Consider the following 25282-nt stretch of genomic DNA (forward strand, 5'->3'; position numbering starts at 1 on the left):
ATATATTGGTCTCCAATAATCCTAAACTTTTGGTTCACGTATATGATTTTTCAAATGTATTAAGATTTTAGTTGATGTTTGAATTAGTCTCTGTTATAGTTATTCATCTGCATTCAACGGCGTACACATATAGAAACATTAGTAAGTAACTTTGCATGTCCTGTAGAAAATGACTAATGGGTTGATTTACTTGTGACTAGCCTAATTACTTAGGTTGGACAATTTGTGCATACCGTTTATTTTGCTCATATTTTGATAGCATTCTTAATGTTATGAGTGTTCAAAATTGATTACTCAGAAACATGTTTCTTTTAAATTTTGGGTTAGATTGGTTTTGAAGTATTTGAATGATTTTATCTTCCTATGTTAAGGATGTATAACATCTCATATATTTAAACGGGTCGTCAAGGCGTCAACTATTATAAGCCACATTTTAAATCATATTTTCTCTCTATGGAAACTTTAAAATACAAACCAATCATTTTAAAATGTAGTCCATGCTATTGTATCATTTCATTATTGTTGAGTATTGTACTAAACTGCTAATCAAGCATCTTTAGTTTGTTTGTTGACTTACATTGAAGATTTGGAGGAAGTGAATATAAATGCTTGTCAAGTGAAAGGACCATGATATAATGTGCATAGTAACTTGGTGGAAATAATTGTGAGCTGCCACTTGGTGGCAATGCAAGTGTCGTAGTAGGACCATGTGTTGCTGTGTGAATAACAGTTTCAACCTCATGATTCCTGGTGAAGTAGGACAGGGGTTCTGTTGGTGTGTTCGTTGGCTAACCTAAGGGGCCATTCTGCATCGTGACGCGGTGAAGTTATGCAGTCAGACCAGTTGGCTTCTGAAAGCACCACAAACACCACACAACACTTGGTCACATATAATGCAACTACAAGTCCCACCACTCAATTCAATTATATGAGGCACTTTTAGCTCTAAATAAAAGTATTTGGCTAGGCACATTGTTTATAATATGATCTAGTTTTATTTGCTTATACAGTGTTTAAACTAAGTGTAGTGGTGTCATCCAATCATCCATGGCCACATCACCTATAGGCTATATCGGGATGTCACACACCATTGCATCCAAAGAAGAGGGGCGTCAATGGGGCAACGCGAATACATTACGGCCGTTAACGTCCTTTACAAAAAAATCAAACAATTAGTTAGTGAATGTTCCAAATAAGAGGTATGGGTTCAGGTTTATTTCTAACAAATCAAACAATTCATTCACAACCTTTAAAAAAAAGTTATAAAATATGATTTATGTTTTTAAAACATTACACCAAAGTGAATAATTAGTTAGTAAATGTTCCTCATCTTATGTGATAGTTACTTGATAATACTTTTTGTTAGTTAAAGGTCCCTACATACAAGCGGTCTTGGCATATACAATAGGAGTTTGAGAAAAAATAGGGTAGACGGTTATATAACCAACTTTTGCATCATATATTAATAAAGAAATATATGTTTTATATATTTCTTGCAATTTCTTACATAAACTTTATTTTGTATCTAATGTGTTTCTGTTTAACGGATATTCAAGTATGTGGAATTTCTAATAAGATTGTTTTAAGGATTGTTAGAAGTGTTAAACCCATAAACGTACATCTAATAATTATAATTTTATTTAGTTTAAACTAATACATGAAATTACAAAGAAGTATCTAGCTTAAATAGGTAACATTAATCTTTTCATGAATAAAATGAAACGTAATAAAGATAACAGTAATATTTTAGAGGGTAAAAATGAAAATCTAATAAGTGAAAGGAAGTATATAAGCAATCAATAGATTCCAAGAGTAATGGAGTATATAAGTGGTGTTGGATATTAAAATCTAATAAAAATATGATGTGATAGGCACCATAATTTGAATATTTTATATGCCAAATCATCGGTATCTACTTTATTTAATTTTGTTTGCTGATAACAAGCGATGTTTTAATATTATTTTAAGTAAAACTTGGAGTATCCAGTGTTAAATATATTTCAAAAACCACAATCAATGGCATTTTTTTTTATTTTAAAAATAGTTTAAACAAATGTAAGGTCATAAATAATGGAGTGCAATGATGGACAATTGTCCATAAACAAAGCTCACTCTCCTGTTTCTTACAGGACCCCACCTCACTCTTCAGTCTTCATGTGTGCTTTACAAATTTTGTCTTGTTCTCGTATACTTTGGTATATTACCATCCACACAATATTTAACATGATCCATTCTTTTTAATAACTATTCTAGTGTAAACTAATAATATAGGCAGGAGGAAAAAACAAAGCGTACAAATCGTTTCTCAATATGTTCTTTAGATAATATACACACACGTATATGCTTAAAATCATTTATATATTGAGAATAGCCAGAAGAGAAAAAGGGAAATAAAGGAGTGTACGAAGGACATGTCTTATAATAACAATAATATCTTAAGAACTCTGAAAATCCTATAATGCATAATAAAGGCACCCGGAAAAAAAGAAAGTGTACGAATCAATTAATAATAGGCACTCGTAAAAAAGAAAGCGTACGAATAGTTAACAATATGTTCTTTAGATAATTGAAGAAACACTAAGTGACCCCGAGCAGATTACGGGTAACCTGGGGGTTAGATAGATGTTTCCCACGAGGGGTTAGACCCGGCAAAGATGATTCTTCTGATAACCTGCAAAACAGACCGTGAGCTCGTCACTGAGAAGGGGGGGTTCCTCCTTGTGACCACCCTCCGGCGTGAGAATCAGACTAGATTGCTCTTTAAATATAAATGTATATTAAGAGATTGCTAGAGCAGATATCAGGTATAATATGATGATAATGTGATAAGATATGATAAGATGAGATGGTCATACCATTTGTGGTATTTATAGCCGAAGGTAGGTTTCCAAGGAGGTGTGGCCTGCTGAATAGTATTCCTGTTCTACCAACTGTGGCCTACGCACGTGCCCTGCTGGTAGTTGGTGGGTAGGCAGCGGCTGATAGTGACCAGGCCTACTGTGTACTATTCCTTTTCCACCAACTGCCGGCTATGCACGTGGTATGACAGGAGTTGGTGAGTAGGCAGCGGCTAATAGTGACATACAGTACAGGAGCATGCTGCTCGCCATACTGTTGTCAATAAGCTGTCATATCTTTAGTCAGATCTTTTGCCCATACCTCGTCAGGTACAGTACAGAAGATCTCCCGTATCGTACGGACTGGCTTAGTTGGGCGGGAGTATTCCCCCTCCCGCCATTGTGCGAGATTGTTCCCGTCTTTGCTCATTCCTTCAGGTGACACTGAGTGATTGAGAGCTAAGTTCCTTGTGCGTGTAGCCTTGCTGCGCGGGTGGCCTTCCCTGATGGCTTGTATCCGCAACTGCGGGAACAGGCAGAGTCCTTCACCATTGGGAGGCATTTCCTGCGGGAACAGCTTGCGTACTGCGCGTAAGGACGTCACGTCTCTGAGCATGGTGGGTCCTGCGGATCCAGTTGGTTTCTGCGCAGACGTCCCTCTTCAAGGTGAGTCTTGCGGGTCCAATTGGGCTCTGCTGGGACCTACCTCTTCAAGTCCCCCCAGTCCAATGTTCTTCTCATGAGTGTTTAATAAAGTGAGGTGAACTTTTGGACTTAAGCAAAGGGTTTTGAAAAGGGTTTAGTTTTAAGGTTTTCCATAGGGATTCTTCCCGCGGAAGTCCTTGTCACTTGCAGAAATTCCCGAGTTTCCTGCTTGATCTTTGGGTATGATGCGGGTAGGTCTGTAACCTCCTCGCAAGTCAGGAGCGTTGAGTCCCACTTGTGTGGATTCTCCATGAGGTTTTGGTAGTTTTGAACATAGTGATCAATTATGTTAAAACCACCAATTCCATCCTGGAGCTTCAAACAACGTAGTTCTCGACGTTCCCGCTATGCGGGGATGTTATTTCCGTTTCCGCAAGCATTGCCCAGAAGATCCTTCTTGGTTTCAATTCCCTGCGGAGCGCTAGGTATGTGAAGGGTTTTGCCTTAACACTGTACCCGCGCTCGTCTTACGGTTACTTTACTTCCAAGGTATTCCTGGCGTCCATTCCCTGCGGGTGCTAGGCATGTGAAGGGTTTTGCCTTAACACTGTACCCGCACCCGTCTTATAGTTACTTGGTTGCCGAGGTATTCTTGGCTTCAATTCCCTGCGGGTGCTAGGTATGTGAAGGGTTTTGCCTTAACACTGTACCCGCATCCGTCTTACGGTTACTTGGTTGCCAAGTTATTCTTGGCTTCAATTCCCTGCGGGTGCTAGGTATGTGAAGGGTTTTGCCTTAACACTGTACCCGCATCCGTCTTACGGTTACTTGGTTGCCAAGTTATTCTTGGCTTCAATTCCCTGCGGGTGCTAGGTATGTGAAGGGTTTTGCCTTAACATTGTACCCGCATCCGTCTTACGGTTACTTGGTTGCCAAGTTATTCTTGGCTTCAATTCCCTGCGGGTGCTAGGTATGTGAAGGGTTTTGCCTTAACACTGTACCCGCATCCGTCTTACGGTTACTTTTGAATCTTTTTGAATTTTGAAATTCGAAGAGTTGGTGAAAGGATAAGAACAGTCCAAACGTCTGAAACGTCGTGCGACGGTTTCTTCTGACTGTGTCAGGACGTGCAGGAAGTTATGGTGACGTGACAGTACCTGGTCATTCCAGACGCTTTTTCAGGCGCGTGGGCGCTATTTTTCGGGCGCGTGGCCGCGAAATTAATGGTACGCGTCCTTTCAACAGCTGTTGCCAGCTTGCTTTTTGCCACGTGTCATAGTTTCATTGCACCTTCGATTGAGAACCGTCCGAACCGCAAAGGGAAAATAAAGGAGTGTACGAATCATTAACAATAGAGAGGGACATTTCTTTTAGAAACAATAACATACATAGAACTATGAAAATCTTATAATACATCTTATAATGCTTGGGTAGTCAATAGTCATCTCTATTTCACTCTCCCACTACTTTAAATCACAGTCACCGGAGATCACTTAAGAAAAAACCACTAAATTATTGTCACTCTTTTTGATTGCCTTTTATACATCCTATATATTGTTTAGGGTTCCCATCATATTATTAGTTTTGAATTAAATACATCTCTATATTATAGTTTTAGTTAGAATCACTAAATGAATTAAAAAAGAAAAAGAAATTTGATCAGTTATATTTCTACATAACAATCCTTATATCATAATCGCCCTAATTATTGCATCAATATTTATCTTTTAAGCAACATTGAGTTATATTTCATGAGGATTTTAGAACCTTGTCACTCTTCATAGCGTCAAATGTAAATGTACATTTTATTCATAAAAGGCCTTCAGAAAAAAAGTTTTTAGCATTTTAAAAAGTACACTTAGTTTCTCAATTTTAGCATTAAAATATAATGATTACTCTTTAGAATGGTAACCAAGTTATATATGGATATTTTGGTTTGATAAAACCGTAAAAGAATCCAACATAATGATTACAAGTTTTATGAGAATATTTAGCTTTCGTTCTTCACTTAATCCGAATCTAACAAAGCTAACCTTATAATATTGCGAATAATATAATTGGCCCACCTTTGAATTACCGTTAGAAATATTCTTTTCAAAAGATTAATGTAGTTTTTTATATGAATGAATGCAAGTTGAACCTGTCGGCACCATCAACGTGTCTCAGGTTTGTGACTGAAAAAATCAGGCCGCTTAACTTTAAATTTTATAATCATTAATATTTTAATATACTCAAAATAAAATATAGCCCAATAATTGCCATTTATATAGTTCAATTATTCCCAAGCAAAAGACAAATACGAGGCTTTAGTTTATTAATGCGAGAGATGCATTCTTTTCCACAAAGTCTTAATCCAATACTCACTCACAAGCCAAAGACCAGAACATGCTAGTGTCAAAACTTTTGAACCTAAACCGAAAGATGACAAAGACTTTGTACCTAATCGATTAACGGTTAACAAAGGATAAAATCTTGATTTCACATATGCATGAGGTTAATATAAACAACCAAGAAGTTTAGTGGATGAACTTAATAAAGAGTTTATAGATAAAAGAACAAAAACAATAGAGTTAATTTATTGTTTTTCAATAAAAAAAAGTTAATTTATTGCTAGAAGATAATATTAGAGTTGCAAATAAAGCTTATTTATTATTTGTTTGAATATTATTAGGAATTAGAGTATGAATCGGAAACGAGTTAAGCTTAATATAAATAAAGGTGTAAGGCCATTGTATATGGGTGTGTTTTTTTTCTTAATAATATTATGTGTTTTCGTGTTTGAGTATCGTACCTGATTTTTAATAGTTAAGTAGCCAACTTGGTATCCAGCTACATAGTAAATAATTTTCTAACTAATATGCGTTTTCACTTGTTGAGTGACTTGAGCCTGCAGTATAATACTTTAGCTGGCTGGTTAACCAACAGCGGGAAGACAACTTTGTGTATTAGACCATCCACAAGTTCAAAATCTCAACACACTCAAAAAAATATAATCTAAACAATTTTCATTAAAACAGCACAAACCAACAAGATGGTAGATGCCACAACAACAAACCAACATCAAAAATCAAAATTTCCCTATCATATTTCACTGATTTAGTTCTGAAGACCGTTTTATTTAATTAATAACTAATTTGGTTTTGATATTGTATGAATAAATAGTATTATCTAATATATTATGAATTATATAATCATGGCAAAATAGGGTACACGTTTAAAATATAAATAAATGGTATGACTGTATGAGCGAGGTGGTCACTTACTTTATAAAATTGAAACAAGTTTATTTTAAACTCCAGTAAGCTAGTTATAAAATATATAAATATTTACATAAACTAATAAACATATTTTTTAAATATACAAAAATTTGATGAAGTTTTTGTATATATTCTCTTTATTTTTTTATATAAAATTAAAAACCTTATATATCCACAAAATTAACTTGTTTATAGAAGTGACTAATTATAATTGAAAAGAAAACATAAATACTCAATCACCTCGCTCAGAAGTCAAAAGCTCATGATCCAAGACAACAAACCAAAACAACGGGCACCTTCGGCCTCCCGTACATGACATGCCGAAAGTCCATGACCACAATTGCACATCTAAGGACCAGTTGGCTTACCATTCAAGTAGCAAAGACTTAAGATTCGGATCATATAGCAACATGCACTTTAAATCATACTTAATAAACTAGAAGTTGATAATTATATTTAACTGGTTAATATTTGGACAAACTTGATAAAATACTAAAGTAAACAATATTACGTAAAGGAAACAAATTCTAACAAAACCTTGGGTCTCATTTAACTAAAGTTAAAGTAGATGATGTACGTTTAACTTTAAGAGACGTATTTGAGTATCATTTGTCGTAGTAACAGCTTGATGAAAACTTTTGACACGATTTTTGCTTTAATTTGTCACTTTATTTTAGTGGGCCACGTGCAATTAAGATGATATCTACCTAAACTGGAATATATGTTTATGACCGAATTGAAGGACTACTCAACCACTGCCATGATTTAATTGGCATGTGACACATATCATCTCATTTTGTATGTATATTAGATACTAATGCAATGACTTAATTGGCATGTCATCATACATATCATCTCATTTATATACGTATAAGATTGTCCGTTGTAGTCCAGCGAACAGCGGTGTGAACAGATAAACTAAGCTACGTCACGAACACCGCAACAAGTGCCAAGCAAACGATGGCACAATGGGCAAGCGCGAGCTGGCTACCAGCCGCGATAGGCAATTAAGTGAAAGGATAGGGATGGGAATGGCTATCAAACCACAACAGGCTCAAGCGAACGGTGGCGCGATGGGCAAGGGTGAAGGGTTAGGTCAATTCAGCGCCACGTGACGCAATATGATATGATGAATCTTGGTGATAACTTCAACCACAACACATAGCGTAAACATATCATTAGCATCGTTTTCATTTCTAAATTACTTTATGATCATTAAACCTAATGCCCAACCAACACGAAATAAATAGGGGATTTTTGGCTATATCGTTCTGAATCCTTAGGAGTCACGACTGATTAAAATGTAACATCTGAATTATTCAGCATACATTTAAAACTTAACTATTAAGAGGCTTCATGAACCGTTAAAAGGTGTTTTTTCAGTGAAGCAAACACTTTACCTTTACCTTTCACCGAGATGTAGCACCTTACTTGAATCATTAAGAGACTACTAAACAACCCCTAAACCAAGGGTTTAACTAAATTAAAAGTTTACTGAAAATCTAACCAACTTCCCATAATTAAGTTTTTCTGTTAATGTAGAGCTAGCTTACTTGGTAAAGCCACATATCACTTAGCAGGAGGTCTCAGGTTTATATCAGAGAAAAATGAAGTTTAAAAGTATTGATGTAAAGTAGAGTAACATGTCTCTTTATCCCTTTCCTTGGCTAACGTCGCCTTAACTATCGGTTTAACTTTTAAGCACTTTGATATATTTCCATTAGTCTTTTATCTAATCTTTTCAAACTCTTACGTCATGAAACTGTAACAAATAACTGTATATGAAGAGAGTGTTATGCTTGTCGTTAAATACAACATCATCGCTAATTATTAAAATCACCATAGTGGCCAACTTGATTAGTGGTCATTATGCTTTGAAATTAACACCAATAATTGTTAAAGTGAAGCTACACTTATTGGATAACAAAAACACAGATCTTTTCAACCTAAAATCATGGAAGTTAAAGGGCAAGATAAGACCAAAAGACATGACCTCACTTGGGTAACATTTTGGAACCATGGTGGGGTTCAAAATTTTTGCAAGCACACAACTGGGCTCGTTTCATGTACCTGTTTATTTTGACCATAGACGTGTATGCTTTTAACACCAAGTTTACGGTTCAAGCAATCGAGGGCTAATTAGAACGGTTGTTGTTAAGACACTTGGCGACATAAAATCAATCGTCAAGGATTATCAAAGTTGGATAAATGTCATGCCAATCTTTTATGTACATGATTGAGTACTATTAGATAACATTTGGTTGCACATAACATCTATCAACATCAGGATAGAAATGTGCATATGACTATTTGTTGCTTGTAGGTGTGACACATAGAATGTTTTTCTATAATTTGGATATTATAATACCAAAGTCGAGAGGTGAGTTTAAAAATTGAAAAACTGAACCAATATGTAAAACGATGGAAGTGCCGATGAACACATAAGCACTTACATATAGTGAATGGATGATAAAACATGTAACGAAGAAAAAAGCTAGTTAGTTGCTATGTAAGTGACTTATGACTATTGTTTTTACGATCCTCAACTTAATATTGATCTATGCTAAAAAAAGTGTATTTTTTTTAACTTTTTGAAGTGGGCTTTTAGACCGATAGTTCACTTCAAATCCAACACCAAACTACTGGGCCAAGTTTGTCAGTATTATGTACCGAGGCAAAAGGCCCAAAAATCATGCAGTTTACAGATATAAGTAGACATATAACCAATTATTAACCAACCTGAAATATACTCAAAACAGAATTAACTATTTCTTAACTAAAATCGAGTCGGCTTGATTTCTTAACCAAATTACGCATGTAGATCTACGATTGCAAATCGCAACAGCCATTTGGATTCTTAGGGACATTAAAACATGTTCTCATAATGTTTTAAATGACACAAAATTTGCTACGTTTGAATAAAACATCAGTATACTTAAAACAATTGTATCAGCACCAAGATTGCTCTTAAACAGAATATATAATCAGTAAATATCAGGTATGTTGTGTATAAGATGCTAACATAACTGAATTTATTTAGCCAGCTTTAACCTTTTATTTAAACGAGTGTAGAATATGGTCTTTAAATCATAAGTGAATCACCTTTCTTGTAAGTTGAAAGAAACCAGTCATAACTGAATCACCTATAGGGTTCATCAGAACCAGAAAACTTTAGCTGATTAAAAGGAAGCAATAACAAAGCAAGCCACGGTGAACGCGTTGACCAGATTAACGTGCAAGACTATGTATCTAACCATATCACAACATGTTTACTCACAGGTCGATATAAACACACAGCCAACTTAACAAATATGCATATATCAGCATGCTTAAACATTAAAACCTGAAGCTCCTTTCTTTTTATCCTTCAAATTTGTACAAAATACCTATCCAGGTTAATTTGTGGCATATAACACATTTTCAATTAAAACCATAGACAATGAACATGTTAAACCAGTCAACCTCTAAACTCCCAGCTTAAAAAAAACCTGACCTATTTAGCTAAAGGTGACCGGAAACTGATTCATACTCGATTTGTTAAATCCAAACCCGCAAAGCAACTGAGGCATATGCTGGTGCATAACATGATTTTGCCACCTTTAGTGTCAACATGTTATATTTAACGTTTGCCACAATGCAATCTTTGAATATATGAGCTACTAAAAACTTATACAATCACTATCTGTTTTGAAAATGCTGAAATTGACATTTGCTACAATTCAAATCGTATTCGTTTGGCTTCAACCCAGTTACAGCTCTTATAAGTTAAAATCATACATATACGATTTAAGTCTACAAAAATCCGGTGGGAATTTAGTGTTGAGACACATTTGATTTACTCATCTGTAGTATGATGCCATGAAGTACAAACTTATAGAAGTTGCAGCAGTCACAATCACTTCCTGCACATACCGTATAATTTATCATTGTCTTAGTGTATTTCAATTTACAGACACAGAAATATTGTGTATGAAAGAATTATTGGTCATACCTGGTTGTTATACAAGGCAACAGGGACATAACCGATGAAATATTCAATCAAATTCACCACACCTGTATATGCCTGAAATAAAAAGGTATAAACATGGTCAGCTGTCTTACAAGTTACAACTATGACAGATTACTTAACAGTTTCACACATAAATTAGGACATACCAACGATGCAAAAGCTATACATCCGAAAGCAAGTGAAAGGGAACGTAGCAACCGTTTCCCCATGCGCATCATGCGTCCTTCATCTTCACCTTCTTCCTGCATCCAAAATCACCTAAACCATAAACAAAAACACAGTAAAAATAATAATAAGAGAACGTGGGATGAAGGATTTGGCATACTGTAAATGTTGCAGGTGGTTCAAAAGCTTTTAGCTTCTCAAATATTCTGTATACGAATACAAAGGATAAAAACTGCACAGGCTTCCACTCAGCATTGCGTGCAATAAAAATCCAAGCAATCTGCAGTAAAAAAAACCTCTGTTAAGTTTTTTTTTCTTTTCAAAAACGCACAAACATGATGCAAAAAATGAAATTGTATTGCTCAAAGAACTTGCAGTATAGTATCGGTATAAAAAGAACACATGTTAAGTAAGACATAATAACTAAACAAGATCTACACTTACAAAAGCAGCTGATATTGCCATGTTAATCCGAATGTCCTTCACCTCAGACTTGGTAAACCTGAGAAAGTAAAAACATCCTCCATCGTCAGTTTGTAAACGATCACGTGATATATCATGGTTAATTTTAGGAAAATAATGCATATTAATCTTACAAGTTACAACCAGTGAATCAAAGTTAGTTCAGATGTTGCAAGAGCTTAACTGAAACTAAAACTGACATTATAATAATAACAAGAGTTGTGAACATACCTCGGGCCCCAAGGAACAATCGGCTGCTTATCAGCAAACTTAATATCCTTCGAAACCTTCAATCGTCATCACAATACAATAATTAAACTAAACTAAAACTATCATAATCATAAAACAATGTAAGTCATTAATCATCACATGTTTACCTGCAATGAACCGAATGTGACTCCCTTCTTTCGGTTCGATAACTGAGCCATCATGAGTTTATCATACGCCTTCTCCAACTGCAGACAACAGCATGTTTAACCCAATATGTATATTAATTAATAAAATAAAAACCCTATCTTTAATTAAAAAAAAAAAATGTTACATACTAGAGCAGCAGCAGCTTCATCGCCTCGTCTCTCGGCATCCCTGCGTTTTCTCGTATAAGCTGCTTTCACCATATCAAACCCTTCAATTGGGTTCACACCAAGCACCTCGTACGGATTGAACTCATTGTCTGAGCTAGGGCTTCCAGCAGCCGACGAAGCAGCACAAAGTGTCCTCCTATGATTCAATCGAGCTGTTGAAAACCTGCAATTTCGAAAATAAGTTTACAATTTGGAGTTAAAAAACATAATTATTAAAGGGTGGGTTTGTGTTTACCTAACGAATGACGGAGAAAGATTATTGAGTGAGGTACGATTGAAGGGATTCTTGTTTGCAGGATTTGGAAGGTGTAAGACGTTGGATATAGCGAAAGCCATTATTATTATTATTATTATTATTGATTGATTGATGTTTTTAGGGTTCTTTGTTTGAGTTGCAGGCGGAGTGTGTAGTTCCTAATCCAAAACCATATTCATGTCTTGAAAGCTTTATTTACTGATGTGCCACTGCCAACATTGCTTGAATAGATTATTGTAATGGTCTAATGGATATTGACCCAAAATTTCACTAGGCCCTAATTCAAAGTATAGTAACCCATTAGACAACAAAAACAAGAATACTTGGCCCAGATTGTTACTATTGGTGGGGTTGTTTGTTTTTTTATCAAAAACTCTTTCTGGTCTCTTTTGCCTGCACCGAGCAGATCACGTGCAGCGTTATGGTCTGCAGTGTGTTTGTTTTTCCCAAAACGTTTCATTAAAAAAGGTCTGCGCGTGATTTGAATCACCTTTTGTTTTTCCCATGGTTATAGTTTCCTTTTTTTTTATTTTTTACTTGTGTGATTTGAATCAATTTGAAATCAACCCACCATCGCTATAATCTAATTACCTTTTGTTTTAATTTCATAAGTGATTACATTCGAAAGAATCACAGGAAATCCTTTGATAACACGGATTCCTATTTCTCAATGATATTCCACGATCAATACAATTAGCTGAATCCCGTGAAATCATTTCATAGAAGTTCATTGAGATCTTCTTTTTATAAAGGAAATAAATCATATGTTGAGTTCATATATGGATTCTTATAACCTTGTTTCCCTTTTGATAGTCTCGAACAATGGCAAAATGAAAGAGCTTAAACTGCTAAAGTTGAACTAAAAGCAATTGAACAAGAAAAATATCTAAGGACTCGTTTGATGCAAGAAAGATATCTAAGGACTCGTTTGATGCTGCTGAGGTATGTCATTTTAATTTTTGAAAACCTAAAAATAATCTTCTTTTAATCATGATTAATAGGGCTGAGTTGGGTGGTTATTTGTTTTTAATCAAATTTTGGTTGGCAGAGTATAAGGAAGTTTAATTATACATGAAACAATTTGGTTGTTTGGTTATATCTAAAATGCTAACTGGATTGCTTATATTATGGCTGGGTTTGGAGGTGATAGGTATTATATCAGCTTATTCATGCTTATCAAGATTTGCAACATTTTTGTATTGGAAAAGGTCCGTATGATCTTGTTCTTTTTGGTTTGGAGTTGAGGATTGGCTTGGAAGCTTCAAATGGTTGGAGATGCTTTGTTCTTGCTTTCTTGATTGGTTTATGCTTGGAAGATTTGAATTTCTTGATTGTTAGGTTTGGCTGTTTGTTTGTTCGGCTTGGTTTTTTCCTTGGGGAAATGTCCCGGGATGCCCAGGCCGTTAATTTGTACTTCAAAAAAAATATTATTGTGGTTTTATAAATATTATTTCAGTGTTTGACTATTATTTAAATTTCGATGTTGAATGACTTTTTAATTTAAATTTCAACTTATTAAAAAAAATTAGTTTATTTTAGCAGTCTGCAGATGTTAAAAAAACAAATAGTCTTCTTCTTGCAGACTGCAGAGGTTTGGTTCACCTCTTCTACTGCAGATGTCTACAGATATGATCCACAAACTGCAGAAATTTTACCTCTGAAAAAACAAACGACACCTTAGAGTCTAGAGATGAAAAAAAAACTCAAACTCGAAATTGAAACTGGACCGAAAATAAAAAAAAAACCCGGAATTGGATTTTTCTATACCCGGGTTTTTACTATCTAAACTCGTACCCAACCCAGCCCGTAGGGTACGGATAGGGTATGTTTTTGGTACCAAAACCCGCACCCAGACCCGGACTCGATACCCTGTTTTAGAATACTCGGCTCTATACTCGACCCGAATGAGGTGCATATGGTATGGTTTTTAGAGACAATACCCGGACCCGAACTGGGTATTACCAATACCTGATTGTTCAATGCCCGATCATACCCGAACCCGGTTCCATACCTATAACCAGATATTATAAAAACCCGATTTGTGCACCTGAGTTCATTCAAGAAATTAGTTTCTTTTTGTTTGTTTGTTTTTTTGAGAGTTTAATCTTACTTCTGATAAGTAATAGATAAAATGACCAAAATATTCTATTTGATCACACAAATTCCGTAACTAACCCCTCAAATTAAATAATACCTAAAATGACATTTTTCTAAATGGAATGATACACGATAATAGAATTGACATTTGGCACATCTATCTGACACATTTTCGTTTTTGAACAAACCACATTTTGGCACGTATACAGTCGGGGCCAACGATTTTTTTATAAACCGACCGTTTAGTTTTGGCGTTGACCATGTAAAAAATCGACCGTTAAGTTTTGGCCCTGACGGAATAGATATGAAGGTATACGTGTCGACAAAATAAACAGTCGGCGCCAAAACCTAAACGGTCAGTTTTTTTAAAAACGGTCGGGTCCGACCGTTTAAGTGTATACGTGTCAAAATGTGGTTGGTTAAAAAATGAAAGGGTGTCGGTTAGATCTGTCGGATGTCGGTTGCATTATGGTGGATCTTTTCATTTAGAAAAGGGTCATTTTTGGTATTATTTAGTTTGAGGGATTAGTCGAGGAATTTGTATGGTCATATGGTTCATTTTAGTCATTTTCCCTAAGTAATAGGGCTACACAAATTTCTATCAAATGACTCAAAACCTTAACCTTTAAAAGAGGGAGTATTTGTAACATACGATGATACCATTAGGCTAAATGCACCATCATTATTAAAAAAAATGTGGCAATTTTGTATATATTTAGAATCTTACGATGATTTGGACTAGGACTGTTACCTAATACCCTACCCGGACCCTTTACCCTTTTAGGAAGAAACGTGGACCCTAGACCCTACTCTCTAAACAATAAAAGAGTCGGGTATAAATAAGGGTTTCAAGGGTTCAACCCTTTACCCTTTATGACATTAATCACATCTCCTTTTTTTGCATTTATTAGTTGCATATCTCATATATGACTTTAATATATTAATCCTAGAACAATTATACTTTCATTTAATAGCATAGTAAAGTCTAACTTCGAAAGTTTATCAACCATTTGAATTGATGCAAACAATATTCACATTCACAAACTACATGTAGAATACAATTCAGTGATTTCTATATATATGTTTCCATTCAGTAGTATGACCCTTTGATTTTATTTTTCTTAGTAGTTAGTAAATTTCTGATGAATCATATATGAAATACAAACTCATAAATTTCAGATTAATCGTAAATCTAATGTATATCTATCTAGTAAACGGGTCAAGGGTTTGAAAAAGGGTCGGACCCTTGAAACCCTTTTACCCTTTAAGGTGAAATTTAAATACCCTTTACCCTACCCATATTATTTATTCGGGTCTAATTAAGGGTCTTGTGAATCGGGTAACCGGGTTTCAAGGGTCCGACCCTTATCCTGCTCGCCCCTAATTTGGACAATAGGATATCTGATTGGGTGGTTGTATATATAAGCTACAAAGAATGCAGTTTAAAGATAAAAAGTATGGTCTTTGAAAATAAGGGAACTTATTAGTTGGTTTGGAAAAAGGAAGTAATTGTATTGATAATATGCAAATTGCAACCATGCTGATCCACGTTTTAGAATGATATTGGATGTATTAACTATTTATTAAATTCAATAACTCACATAAAAAAATAGTGTGTAGCGTAAGCTCTCTTCTCGTATCTTAGAGTACCATAGTTTTATTGTATCGTATAATATCTCATTGCATCCTATCATACCGTGTTGTATCTTGTCATATGATATCTAATTGCATCCTATCATGCCATGTTATATTTAAAATTTTTATTGATTCCGTAGTTTGGGATGTTAAAACTCACGGTGACATTAATCATTTTTATCAACAAACGGGTAGTATAGACGTCTAGTTTGAATTCAAAAGAGTTCATTTAAAGTTTGATTCGTTTTAAATTTGAGAAAAAAAAACTGAATTTTCAAACATAATAATTTAAATATGATAATTGAAGCAAAAGGAATTTGTTGATCTATCTCAACCTCAACTTAGCCCAAAAGATGAGGTTGGGTGCTTCTTCCGAGTTCCAAAGACAGGAAGTTGGCTCAATCATACGTCTTTATTCTTTTGTCCAGTAAACACATTGACATACAATTTTCCAAACGACAATTCGAATCAATGACGGATCACTCATCATTAACGTATTTGATCATCTTCTTGAATACAAAACAGTTGGGGTGTTGGTTGGCATGGGGAAGTACAATTTTGTGTGCAACCTTTGTATACTAGTCAGCAATCATTTTCCCTTGCCTGCATACTTTGACACTCCCACATAAGTTAAAGAAGATCTAATGATCTATAAGCCTATAAAGAGTTTGTGGTGAAAAAATGAGAGAGAAAAATATGGTTTATAAAAAAAGAGAAAATATTCGCTTAAAAAAGATGAAAGGAATACTTTTTTACAATATTTAGCCATGTTGACACGTTCTAGAACCATCTTGGTGTAACGATTTACTGACATCAAAAAAGTAGCCAAAAATATTGGCTTTATTGCCGCATAAGGTTATCAACCGTTCGGCCCATATTCTAACGACACACACCTGGACCATTACTGTTAAGTGACACCTCTATATGTCAATTCATGGCTTTGTTCAATTTCATCCACGTAAACAACATAAACATACGCATCAACTTTTCTTATATATCCGTCACTGGTAACAACTATAGAATATTATATCACATTGTATAATAAATAATAATATGTCATATCACATTGCATATAGTATTGTAATGTATCACATCTTGGTATCTTATTGTATCATATCTTATCATATTATATCATGCCATATCATATCGCTGACATTATATTCAAAGTTTATTTAAAATTACAGTTGATTTCATAGCTTTAGGTGATAAAATCATTTCAGTATTATTATTATTATTATCAACCAACAAATAGTATAGACATGTAGTTAATTTGAATTCAAAAGAGTTTCAATAACGCTAGAAAAGTTTGTATCGTTTTAGTTCAATAAAACGTTAATTTTCAAACCTAATCATTTAAATATGATGATTAAAGCAAAAACGAATTTGTTGATCCATCTCAGGTTAACGCAATACATGACGTTATAACTTATAAGTGATTATTACTTTACCATAGATTGGAAGTGGCCCATTCACACGTGTTAAACTTTTATTGTGTATAATTAGTAAATTCAAGAATAAACTCTCATTGACATATATCAATATTGGAAAATTTGTAAATTTTAGCAACCAATTAATTTAATGTATTTAGTAATTCGAAAGTAAATTCCTTTACATATATCAAAAATGGAAAATTTGTAAATTTTAGAATCAATTTCAATTTCGTGTACTTAGTAATTCAAAAATAATTTCCGTTTATTTATGTCGAGGTTCAATAAACATATATTCATCTCAACATACTGTCATGCTTATATCATCTTCATATCATATCACACCATTCGATATTATAATGGTTAGTACTGGGTTACTTAAGGACTTAACGTGTAAACAATCATAATTTTCCAACATTAAAATAAATTAAACTCATTCTTTTTAAACAACGATTTTCTTGTGTGTTAGCCCATCATGTTCTTCAAATTTGAAAAGCCTCGTTGTCTCACCCCCGGCCAGACTATGTTATCTTAACCTGGCCCACACTTGTTTCAGAGTTTGACTTTGGCGTTTCGCTGAGAAACCACACCACCCGCTGTCACTTGTTAGTCGTTGTGTCACCACAAGAGCAAAACTCTCTAACGTAGCACACGGTTCACGAAAACCCGTATGGGCTCGGGATTCGAACTGACAGCCTCGCAAGAACTAACTCAGATCATTCATTGCCATACTCCACCAAAAAATAACACAAGTGGGGATCAAAACACCCTCTAACGTAACACAGACATGATAAACCCCCGTTTTAACCTCACACAAAAAAGCCTCATTCTTCTCTTCATTGCTGTAACCAGCTGGGCTAGCATTGAATGCCAAATAATTAATTTGAGTATCTAAAAATGTATATTTTTTAAATAAAAAAAATAATTAGGTCTACATGCATGGTGTGGTGTATATATATATAGATAGATGATGTGTCTATCTACCAGCTTGCCAAACTACCAGTCTCTCGTGAGCCGTCATATTTTCCTTTCTGACGAGTGTTGCATTTCCAATCCACAGGTACTCTCTTTTCTTTTTTATCCTCCAATTTTATTTGACAACCCTCGTATCTGATTTAAAAAAAAAGCATGATTACATCGAAATAGAATACTAGCCCGCGCCGTTATCCTTTTTTATTTTTTTCAATCAGTTCTTTTAATTCCCAAAAATTTAGGGTAATTGCTTACTAAATCCACATGTTTATTATAATTTAACTTTTTCCAGCAGCTATGGTGACCCGAACAATAGATCTCCGGTCCGACACCGTAACCAAACCAACCGAAACAATGAGACTCGCGATGGCTAAGGCCGACGTGGACGACGACGTGTTGATTTACGACCCAACGGCCCGACAGCTCGAGGCCGAAATGGCTCGAATTACGGGTAAAGAGGCCGGGCTGTTTGTTCCTTCGGGGACTATGGGTAATCTTATTAGTGTGCTTGTGCACTGTGAGATTAGGGGGAGTGAGGTGATACTTGGTAATAATTCTCATATTCATATATATGAGAATGGTGGGATTTCGACCATTGGGGGTGTTCATCCGAGACCGGTGAAGAATAATGATGATGGGACTATGGATATTGGTTTGATTGAGTCTGCCATTCGGAATCCGGATTTTGAGATATGTTACCCCAAGACGAGGCTTATTTGCCTTGAGAATTCGCATGCTAAGTATGAATTAAGTTAATGTTTTGTTAATGTTTGCTATGTGTATGATGATATGTCTACGTCTAGGTGTGTTCAAGAAAACCGGAAAAAAACTATCCGAATTCTTATTTGGATATTCGGTTTGGGTCTAACAGAATGTCCGAATAAGTAATTTGGATATTCGGTCTGATTCTGGTATGAAAATTTAAAAATTTGATTATTCGGATATTTGTTTAACTAGAATAAGTATGTAACATTTTTGTTACTAGGATTTATTTTTTTACCTTAATTAAATTATTATTAAAAGTAGTGTTTACATTGAAGCAGAAGGTAAGCGGGCAACAAGTTGTGCCGCCACCCCTTTTTGAATTGCAAAACCAAATCTTTTATAATTTCCAAATTTGTATTTTCCGGTTTATACGTTTATTGTGATTCTAAACTAGTAAAATGTTAGGAACCAAAAATTAGGAAAAAATAAACGACAACCAAAAATCATGAAAACTTGTTATTCAGTTTTATCCGAATCTGATACGAATTGAATTCGTATAGATTTGGATCTGATAAGAACATCTCTAATTCTGATCGGATCGGATCAAATTTCAGACAGGGTGTCCTAAAATTTTCAAATCCGATCCAGAGTAAACCGTGTCCGACTATCCGTGCCTATGAATACCCCTATGTCTAACAGAGATTGCTTAATGGTGCAGCTCTGGTGGTAAATGTCTTACTGTAGAGTACACAGACCAGGTTGGGGAGCTTGCAAAAAGACATGGCTTAAAGCTTCATATCGACGGGGCCCGCATCTTTAACGCATCTGTTGTGAGTTAAAATAAACCTTTTATATCTGCAAATGGTTTGAAGCTTGTCAGTTGCAATCCATTTATTTTGTAAAACTTTTGTTGCAGGCTCTTAATGTTCCTGTTGATAGGCTAGTACAAGCTGCTGATTCAGTTTCGGTAGGGTTGTCTTGTCTTACTTTTAATATCGAATCATAGCATAGAGATAAGAGAATACAAAATATAGCATATTGAATCATTGATTTGATTTTTAGGTGTGCTTGTCGAAAGGCCTTGGTGCACCGGTCGGAAGTGTGATTGTTGGGACAGAAAGCTTCATTGCAAGGGTATGTTCTTGTAGTACTTGAAACATTTGTTTTGGACATTTGGTTGGTTTTCTGTTTTGAAGTTATAAATTTCAAACTTCATAGGCAAGGATTCTGAGGAAAACTTTAGGGGGTGGAATGAGACAGGTTGGCATCTTATGTGCTGCTGGTCTTGTTGCTTTACAAGAAAATGTTGAAAAGCTTGCAATTGATCACAAGAATGCCAAGATTTTAGCCGGTAACAACATATTACAAATTATCTCATAGACAGTGTTTATATCTCAATCGGAAAAATGTTTAATGTTTATGTATGAATCTTGTTTTGCAGAAGGGCTAAATAAAATCAAGGGTCTGAGTGCAGATGTAGCTTCTGTGGAAACAAATATTGTAAGAAACATATGATATAAAATTTTTGTTTTTCTAAATGTATTACTTTATGATCATATAAACATAATGTTGGTTTTGTCTTTTGAGCAGGTCTATTTTGAGATATTAAAGGGGTCAAATATCACAGCAAAGAAGTTAGGCAAAATTATGAAGGAGCATGGTATACTTTTGATGCCGGATAGCTCGTCCAGGTGAGAATCGATCTGTAAATTATTAAAAGTCATGAACTTGTTGCATTGGATTAACTTATTTTGACAATATGAGGCAGGGTTAGGATTGTGATTCACCACCAAGTGTCTGCAAGTGATGTGGAGTACACATTAGCATGCATAAAGGTAGAATATGTCGTTGCCTAATTTATCTTTTTAGTATATTTTTTGTGCTCACTTACACTTATCTTCCAGAAAGCTATGGCCGGAGTGACGGATGAAAATGGCAGCAGCTGAGGCAGATCATTGACAGATGAAAATGGCAGCAGCTGAGGCCAGATCATTTTCACTCCCAGTTGTAAAATTTATTTGAATTTGTGTTGAAATTAGTTTCGTGATGACAAACGCTTTAAAATCGTGCCTATTGTTTCACTTTAATACCGCAATTTAATTAGTGGCTGCCTTATCGGTTCACTAGTCGAACCATTTTACCGGATGAATGGATGATGTCATATATAATACAAAATTTAAACTAATATGCTAAAAGTATGAACATTTGGTGACATATTTTGACTTATCATCTTCAATTCACCTCTTCCCATGGGTTCCAATAATCCAAAGGATCTAATGCTTCAAACTTGTTTATACCTCAAATGACAATTTTTTTAAGTTTGTTATAAACATGAATTAATTACAGAGTTTTGGTCTTGCGATGCCAAGATGTGTAAAATTGTGTCCTTTCCCGTTAGATTGGAGGGTTTGAGTCACATGAGTTGTATAAATAGAATTAACGTACCCGTAAATGACGCATGATTTAATACCGTAATGATGAATTGAATATAGTAACTTGGATTAATCTTGGAATCGTGATGACACTATCAGATTGAACTATTTGAGGGTACACTCAATGCTTAATCGGATTAGACCAAGATTTACTTGAGAAACAGAATTTTGATATTGATAATATTGTGAGAAAACCTTGTACCAAATTTGTGATGATCATAAGAGATTTTTTGTTGTGTCTGCTGTTTGTCTACGGTTATCTCCCAAACCGTCATCCACCATGATATTATATATTGATCACAAAACAAATGGACCCTTAAAGGATCATTAATAAACTTGGCCCATATCCAATTAATCTTAAAAGCCTTACGTAAGTTTATATTCAATTTAATATAAAAGGCCCAATTCAATAAATATGAATTAAAACCAATTAATTATAAGGCATGGCCCAACCGACAAACACAAGTATTATTATTAAACGAGCCTGCACTCCCGCATCTCCTAACCCGTTAATAAATAATAATATTTACTAGATCATCAAGTTAATCCAATATTACTAAAATCATGTTGATAACATTAAAATTACCAACAACATGGTGGATAATGGTGTAGATTTAGGAGTATGTTTACAAGTGTGTTTTAGGCGGTTAAAAGGAAAAAAAAAATACATGGTTTTTGGTCTTAGTTTCTGAAAATTTTGGTCTTGTTCGTTGTTAACCGACCTGAAACACGATTGGTACCTTTCTAGTTTTGAAGATGATTCTTTTTATTAGTTATAACGTTTGTTAATCTATTTTAATAATTATAACTTCTTCAAACGTCCTACATGGATAACTAATTTTTTCGGTATATTTGATGATTTCCAAATTGCATGTATTGAACAACCAAACTGGTATGTGACCGAAACTAGTTCCAAACCCAATCCGAACCGCTTTCACCTAAATCAGTGTTGACAGAAACTGAAACCGTTGAACTAGTTTAAAAAAAACAAAAAACCGAAAATGTAGACCTCTATGCTCTATTTAACTTCAGTTATTGCCGTTTAAGAAAAATAAAAGACTCACACTTCTGTTAAAAGGGTTCGTTAAATGGGCTAAGGTTAACTGGGCTGTTGAGTAGCATGCTTCTTGGTTACATGAATAGCCATTTGGTTATGCGGCTGCTGCAAAGCCATTTGGTTACATGAATAGTTGCATATGTTATAAAAATGCATAATTCTACAAGGTATGAGTGAAGCATCATATATTCATATCTATACATAATAAATGAAAATTATAGTTTCTATGTGTTTAAAATTATTTTTCTCACTTATATTGTTTCGCACATTTATATTTATAGTTACACATAATTACTAACTTATTTAACATTTGAAATCAAATATATCATATAAGTTGCTATATATTTATTTATTATGTATGGGTTTGATTTCAATTATATTAATCATTATTTACTAATTATGCGTAAATTCAACCATATCTTATCTTAAAATATCGTTTTATAATTCTTAAATTTTTCTAACTAATTATTTTATATTTTCTCTATTAAGTTAATATAACTAGTTTTTAACTTAGTTCACATAACACTAGTAAGAACATATGAACCGTCTGAAAGTATTTATTTTTAAACGTCATTTTAGATGTCAAGATTTATTCACAATACATTTCTTCTTCAAAATACAATATTAAGATATTTTGAGAATAATAAGTTGGATATTCTAATTGCATTCTCATTGCTTTAGATCTTTAATGCCTTTATGCAAGACACAATTAGTTACACATCATTTCAGTTTTGGGCCGAAAGTTTGAAATATAAGTATAACTATGTGGCATTGACATTCATATCATGTCATTAAATTTCGTTATCCATAATAATATTAAGTCGGTGTGGTGTGGATCCATTGGACTCTTGGTCCCTTGATATTGTATTATTGTGATACATATATACATTATTATGTATATATTGTCAATTGGTAGTGTGAAAATGATTAAATTAGTTGATGACTTGTAGAAGTAGGCACCGTGAAACCATGTTACATGACCCATACTCTATCTATCACAAGAAAGTAGGTGACTGAATTAATCCTCCCAAAAAGTGAGATAACATGGCAAGTCAACCATCCACGTAGATGGTTTTCTTTATCTGACCCGTTCAAACTAAAATGGATCTTATGAACTCAATCCAATCCTAACCACTTGCTAGAGGGATACACAAGTAACATGAAAATAGCAGTCGTTTTGTTGGTAATAATTTATAAAATGTTGAAAAAGAAAAGTTACTATAACTAATTGTAAGGGTAAGTGCACGATAAAAATGAGAAAGGAAATGAGAACACAATTTGTTTTTTTGGTTCAACCCAATACTCGAGCACACATGTCGGATTCTCTTATTATGGTAGAGGTCCAGGGTTTTTGTCACATATATGTCTCCCTTGGCTATGACTTACGCAATTTACATCCTCCATGTTGGTTGTTGAAAAGGTCGGTGAACGAGTCTGGCAAGTCAAGACAGGGTATACTCGAGTATGGGACTCGATAAAGGGTGTTGATTGGAAAAGCGTAACGTCTAAAATGAAATATAAGAGAGAGAAAGAGGGATGAAGGAAACGTGTTGTGCCATTTACATTAGGTAATCATATTTTTTTTTTGACGTGAAGTTAGAAGACACTGGCTAGCATCGGTCTATTTTGTTACTAATATTTTAGGTACTAATCTTTTACTGTTACTAATCTTTTAGGTACTTAGCTTTCATTGTTACTAATCTTTTAGGTGCAAATAGTCACTTTCACTAATTTATTAATTAAGAAGTTATCAAAAAAAGGAATGAAAAGTAGACAAGTAGGAAGAAATTCGTCGTTTTAACGCAATCTATCCATATAAATAACAAAGTGAGATAGTGTGTGGTAGTCGACAACTTTCAGACAAGATCAAATGGTCGGTGACTTCAACTATTAGCAAGAACAATGAACCGATTGACGCAACAAACAATGATATTAACTTATAGTAATCATATTTCGTTTTCATTTCATGATTAGGATTATCATGATGAAAATGGTAATTCTCTTGTTAAAGTTAATGAAAATAATCCATTTATTCTTTAGGAAAATAGGCCGTTTACACCAGTCTTATTCTCGATCTTTTGTTTTTAATTTTTAGTTCTGTTTTGTATCAATGTGGGAAAGAACCCCAAGTCTCAACTCAACTTTTATAAAAAATTATTATTTATGTGTACATATTGCTTCAAAAAGTATCATCTAAAAAGAGTGAACAAGTAAACAAAAACAAGATGAAGGCAGTGAAGTAGGTAGGTAAGGGCATAGACTATTCAAACTTGGAGTGAAGCTTGCATCCACATGAAATGATTGAGAGGATTCACCAACCAACAACAAGAAATGCATGATCCAACTTGAACCGGCCACATGCACCACAGAATCCAAAAGAAACTTTCAAAACACAATTTAGAGTGTGGCACAAATGTTGGCAGGTTATAGGTACAAAAGTTGTGCTCTTTTCTGTGGAATTTTCCTCTTATTATTTATATATTATAATAAAAACAAAGACAAGTTCCCTTTATGTTGGTAAAATATTGTTGAGATATCACTAACCTTTTAGCTCTATCCAAATCATTCCAAGATGTTCGCATGAAAGATCCAACCTCTACATGGTTTAAATATTATAATTATTAGATTATTTACTTGTGTATTATAAAGATGGATACTTTGATAACTCCTTTGAGTTGTAAGAATCATTAAAACTTCTATATAAAAGTATAAAAAAAATTGTATTTATATTTTCATATTTGT

At 34.3% G+C, this 25282-nt stretch overlaps 3 protein-coding genes across 3 annotated transcripts in view; 2 read left to right on the forward strand and 1 right to left on the reverse strand.

Annotated features, from left to right (window-relative positions):
• LOC143544131 (sister chromatid cohesion 1 protein 4-like) overlaps nucleotides 1-25282 on the forward strand; it is a 240928-nt gene that overhangs the window by 130080 nt on the left and 85566 nt on the right. The gene's annotated exons all lie outside the window — the stretch shown is intronic.
• On the reverse strand, nucleotides 10449-12415 carry LOC143544111 (protein CHLOROPLAST J-LIKE DOMAIN 1, chloroplastic-like). Its single transcript, XM_077036264.1, has 9 exons — nucleotides 12195-12415; nucleotides 11921-12122; nucleotides 11753-11830; nucleotides 11607-11662; nucleotides 11358-11415; nucleotides 11074-11193; nucleotides 10895-10990; nucleotides 10731-10802; nucleotides 10449-10641 (listed from the first exon to the last, which is right to left on the reverse strand). The coding sequence occupies exons 1-9, from the start codon at nucleotides 12293-12295 to the stop codon at nucleotides 10579-10581; spliced, it is 846 nt and encodes a 281-aa protein (XP_076892379.1). The 5' UTR covers nucleotides 12296-12415; the 3' UTR covers nucleotides 10449-10578.
• On the forward strand, nucleotides 18583-21135 carry LOC143544112 (low-specificity L-threonine aldolase 1-like). The gene is made up of 9 exons (XM_077036265.1): nucleotides 18583-19086; nucleotides 19770-19881; nucleotides 19968-20018; nucleotides 20114-20185; nucleotides 20270-20402; nucleotides 20493-20551; nucleotides 20642-20742; nucleotides 20820-20886; nucleotides 20956-21135. The coding sequence occupies exons 1-9, from the start codon at nucleotides 18644-18646 to the stop codon at nucleotides 20995-20997; spliced, it is 1080 nt and encodes a 359-aa protein (XP_076892380.1). The 5' UTR covers nucleotides 18583-18643; the 3' UTR covers nucleotides 20998-21135.

Source organism: Bidens hawaiensis, unplaced genomic scaffold, assembly GCF_021521415.1.
Source record: "Bidens hawaiensis isolate Kalapana, Puna unplaced genomic scaffold, B.hawaiensis_p1.1 tig00013428_1, whole genome shotgun sequence".
Classification (NCBI taxonomy): domain Eukaryota; kingdom Viridiplantae; phylum Streptophyta; class Magnoliopsida; order Asterales; family Asteraceae; genus Bidens; species Bidens hawaiensis.

What these genes read in the sequence shown, in the direction of transcription:
- LOC143544111 (XM_077036264.1), bottom strand. Translation starts at nt 12,295, where the DNA reads ATGGCTTTCGCTATATCCAACGTCTTACACCTTCCAAATCCTGCAAAC. An exon ending in TGGCAATATCAGCTGCTTTT is followed by an intron (nt 11,194 to 11,357) that starts GTAAGTGTAGAT and finishes TTTTTACTGCAG; the next exon opens with ATTGCTTGGATTTTTATTGC. An exon ending in TTGCCTTGTATAACAACCAG is followed by an intron (nt 10,642 to 10,730) that starts GTATGACCAATA and finishes CGGTATGTGCAG; the next exon opens with GAAGTGATTGTGACTGCTGC.
- LOC143544112 (XM_077036265.1), top strand. Translation starts at nt 18,644, where the DNA reads ATGGTGACCCGAACAATAGATCTCCGGTCCGACACCGTAACCAAACCA. An exon ending in GAATGCCAAGATTTTAGCCG is followed by an intron (nt 20,403 to 20,492) that starts GTAACAACATAT and finishes CTTGTTTTGCAG; the next exon opens with AAGGGCTAAATAAAATCAAG. An exon ending in CTTCTGTGGAAACAAATATT is followed by an intron (nt 20,552 to 20,641) that starts GTAAGAAACATA and finishes TCTTTTGAGCAG; the next exon opens with GTCTATTTTGAGATATTAAA.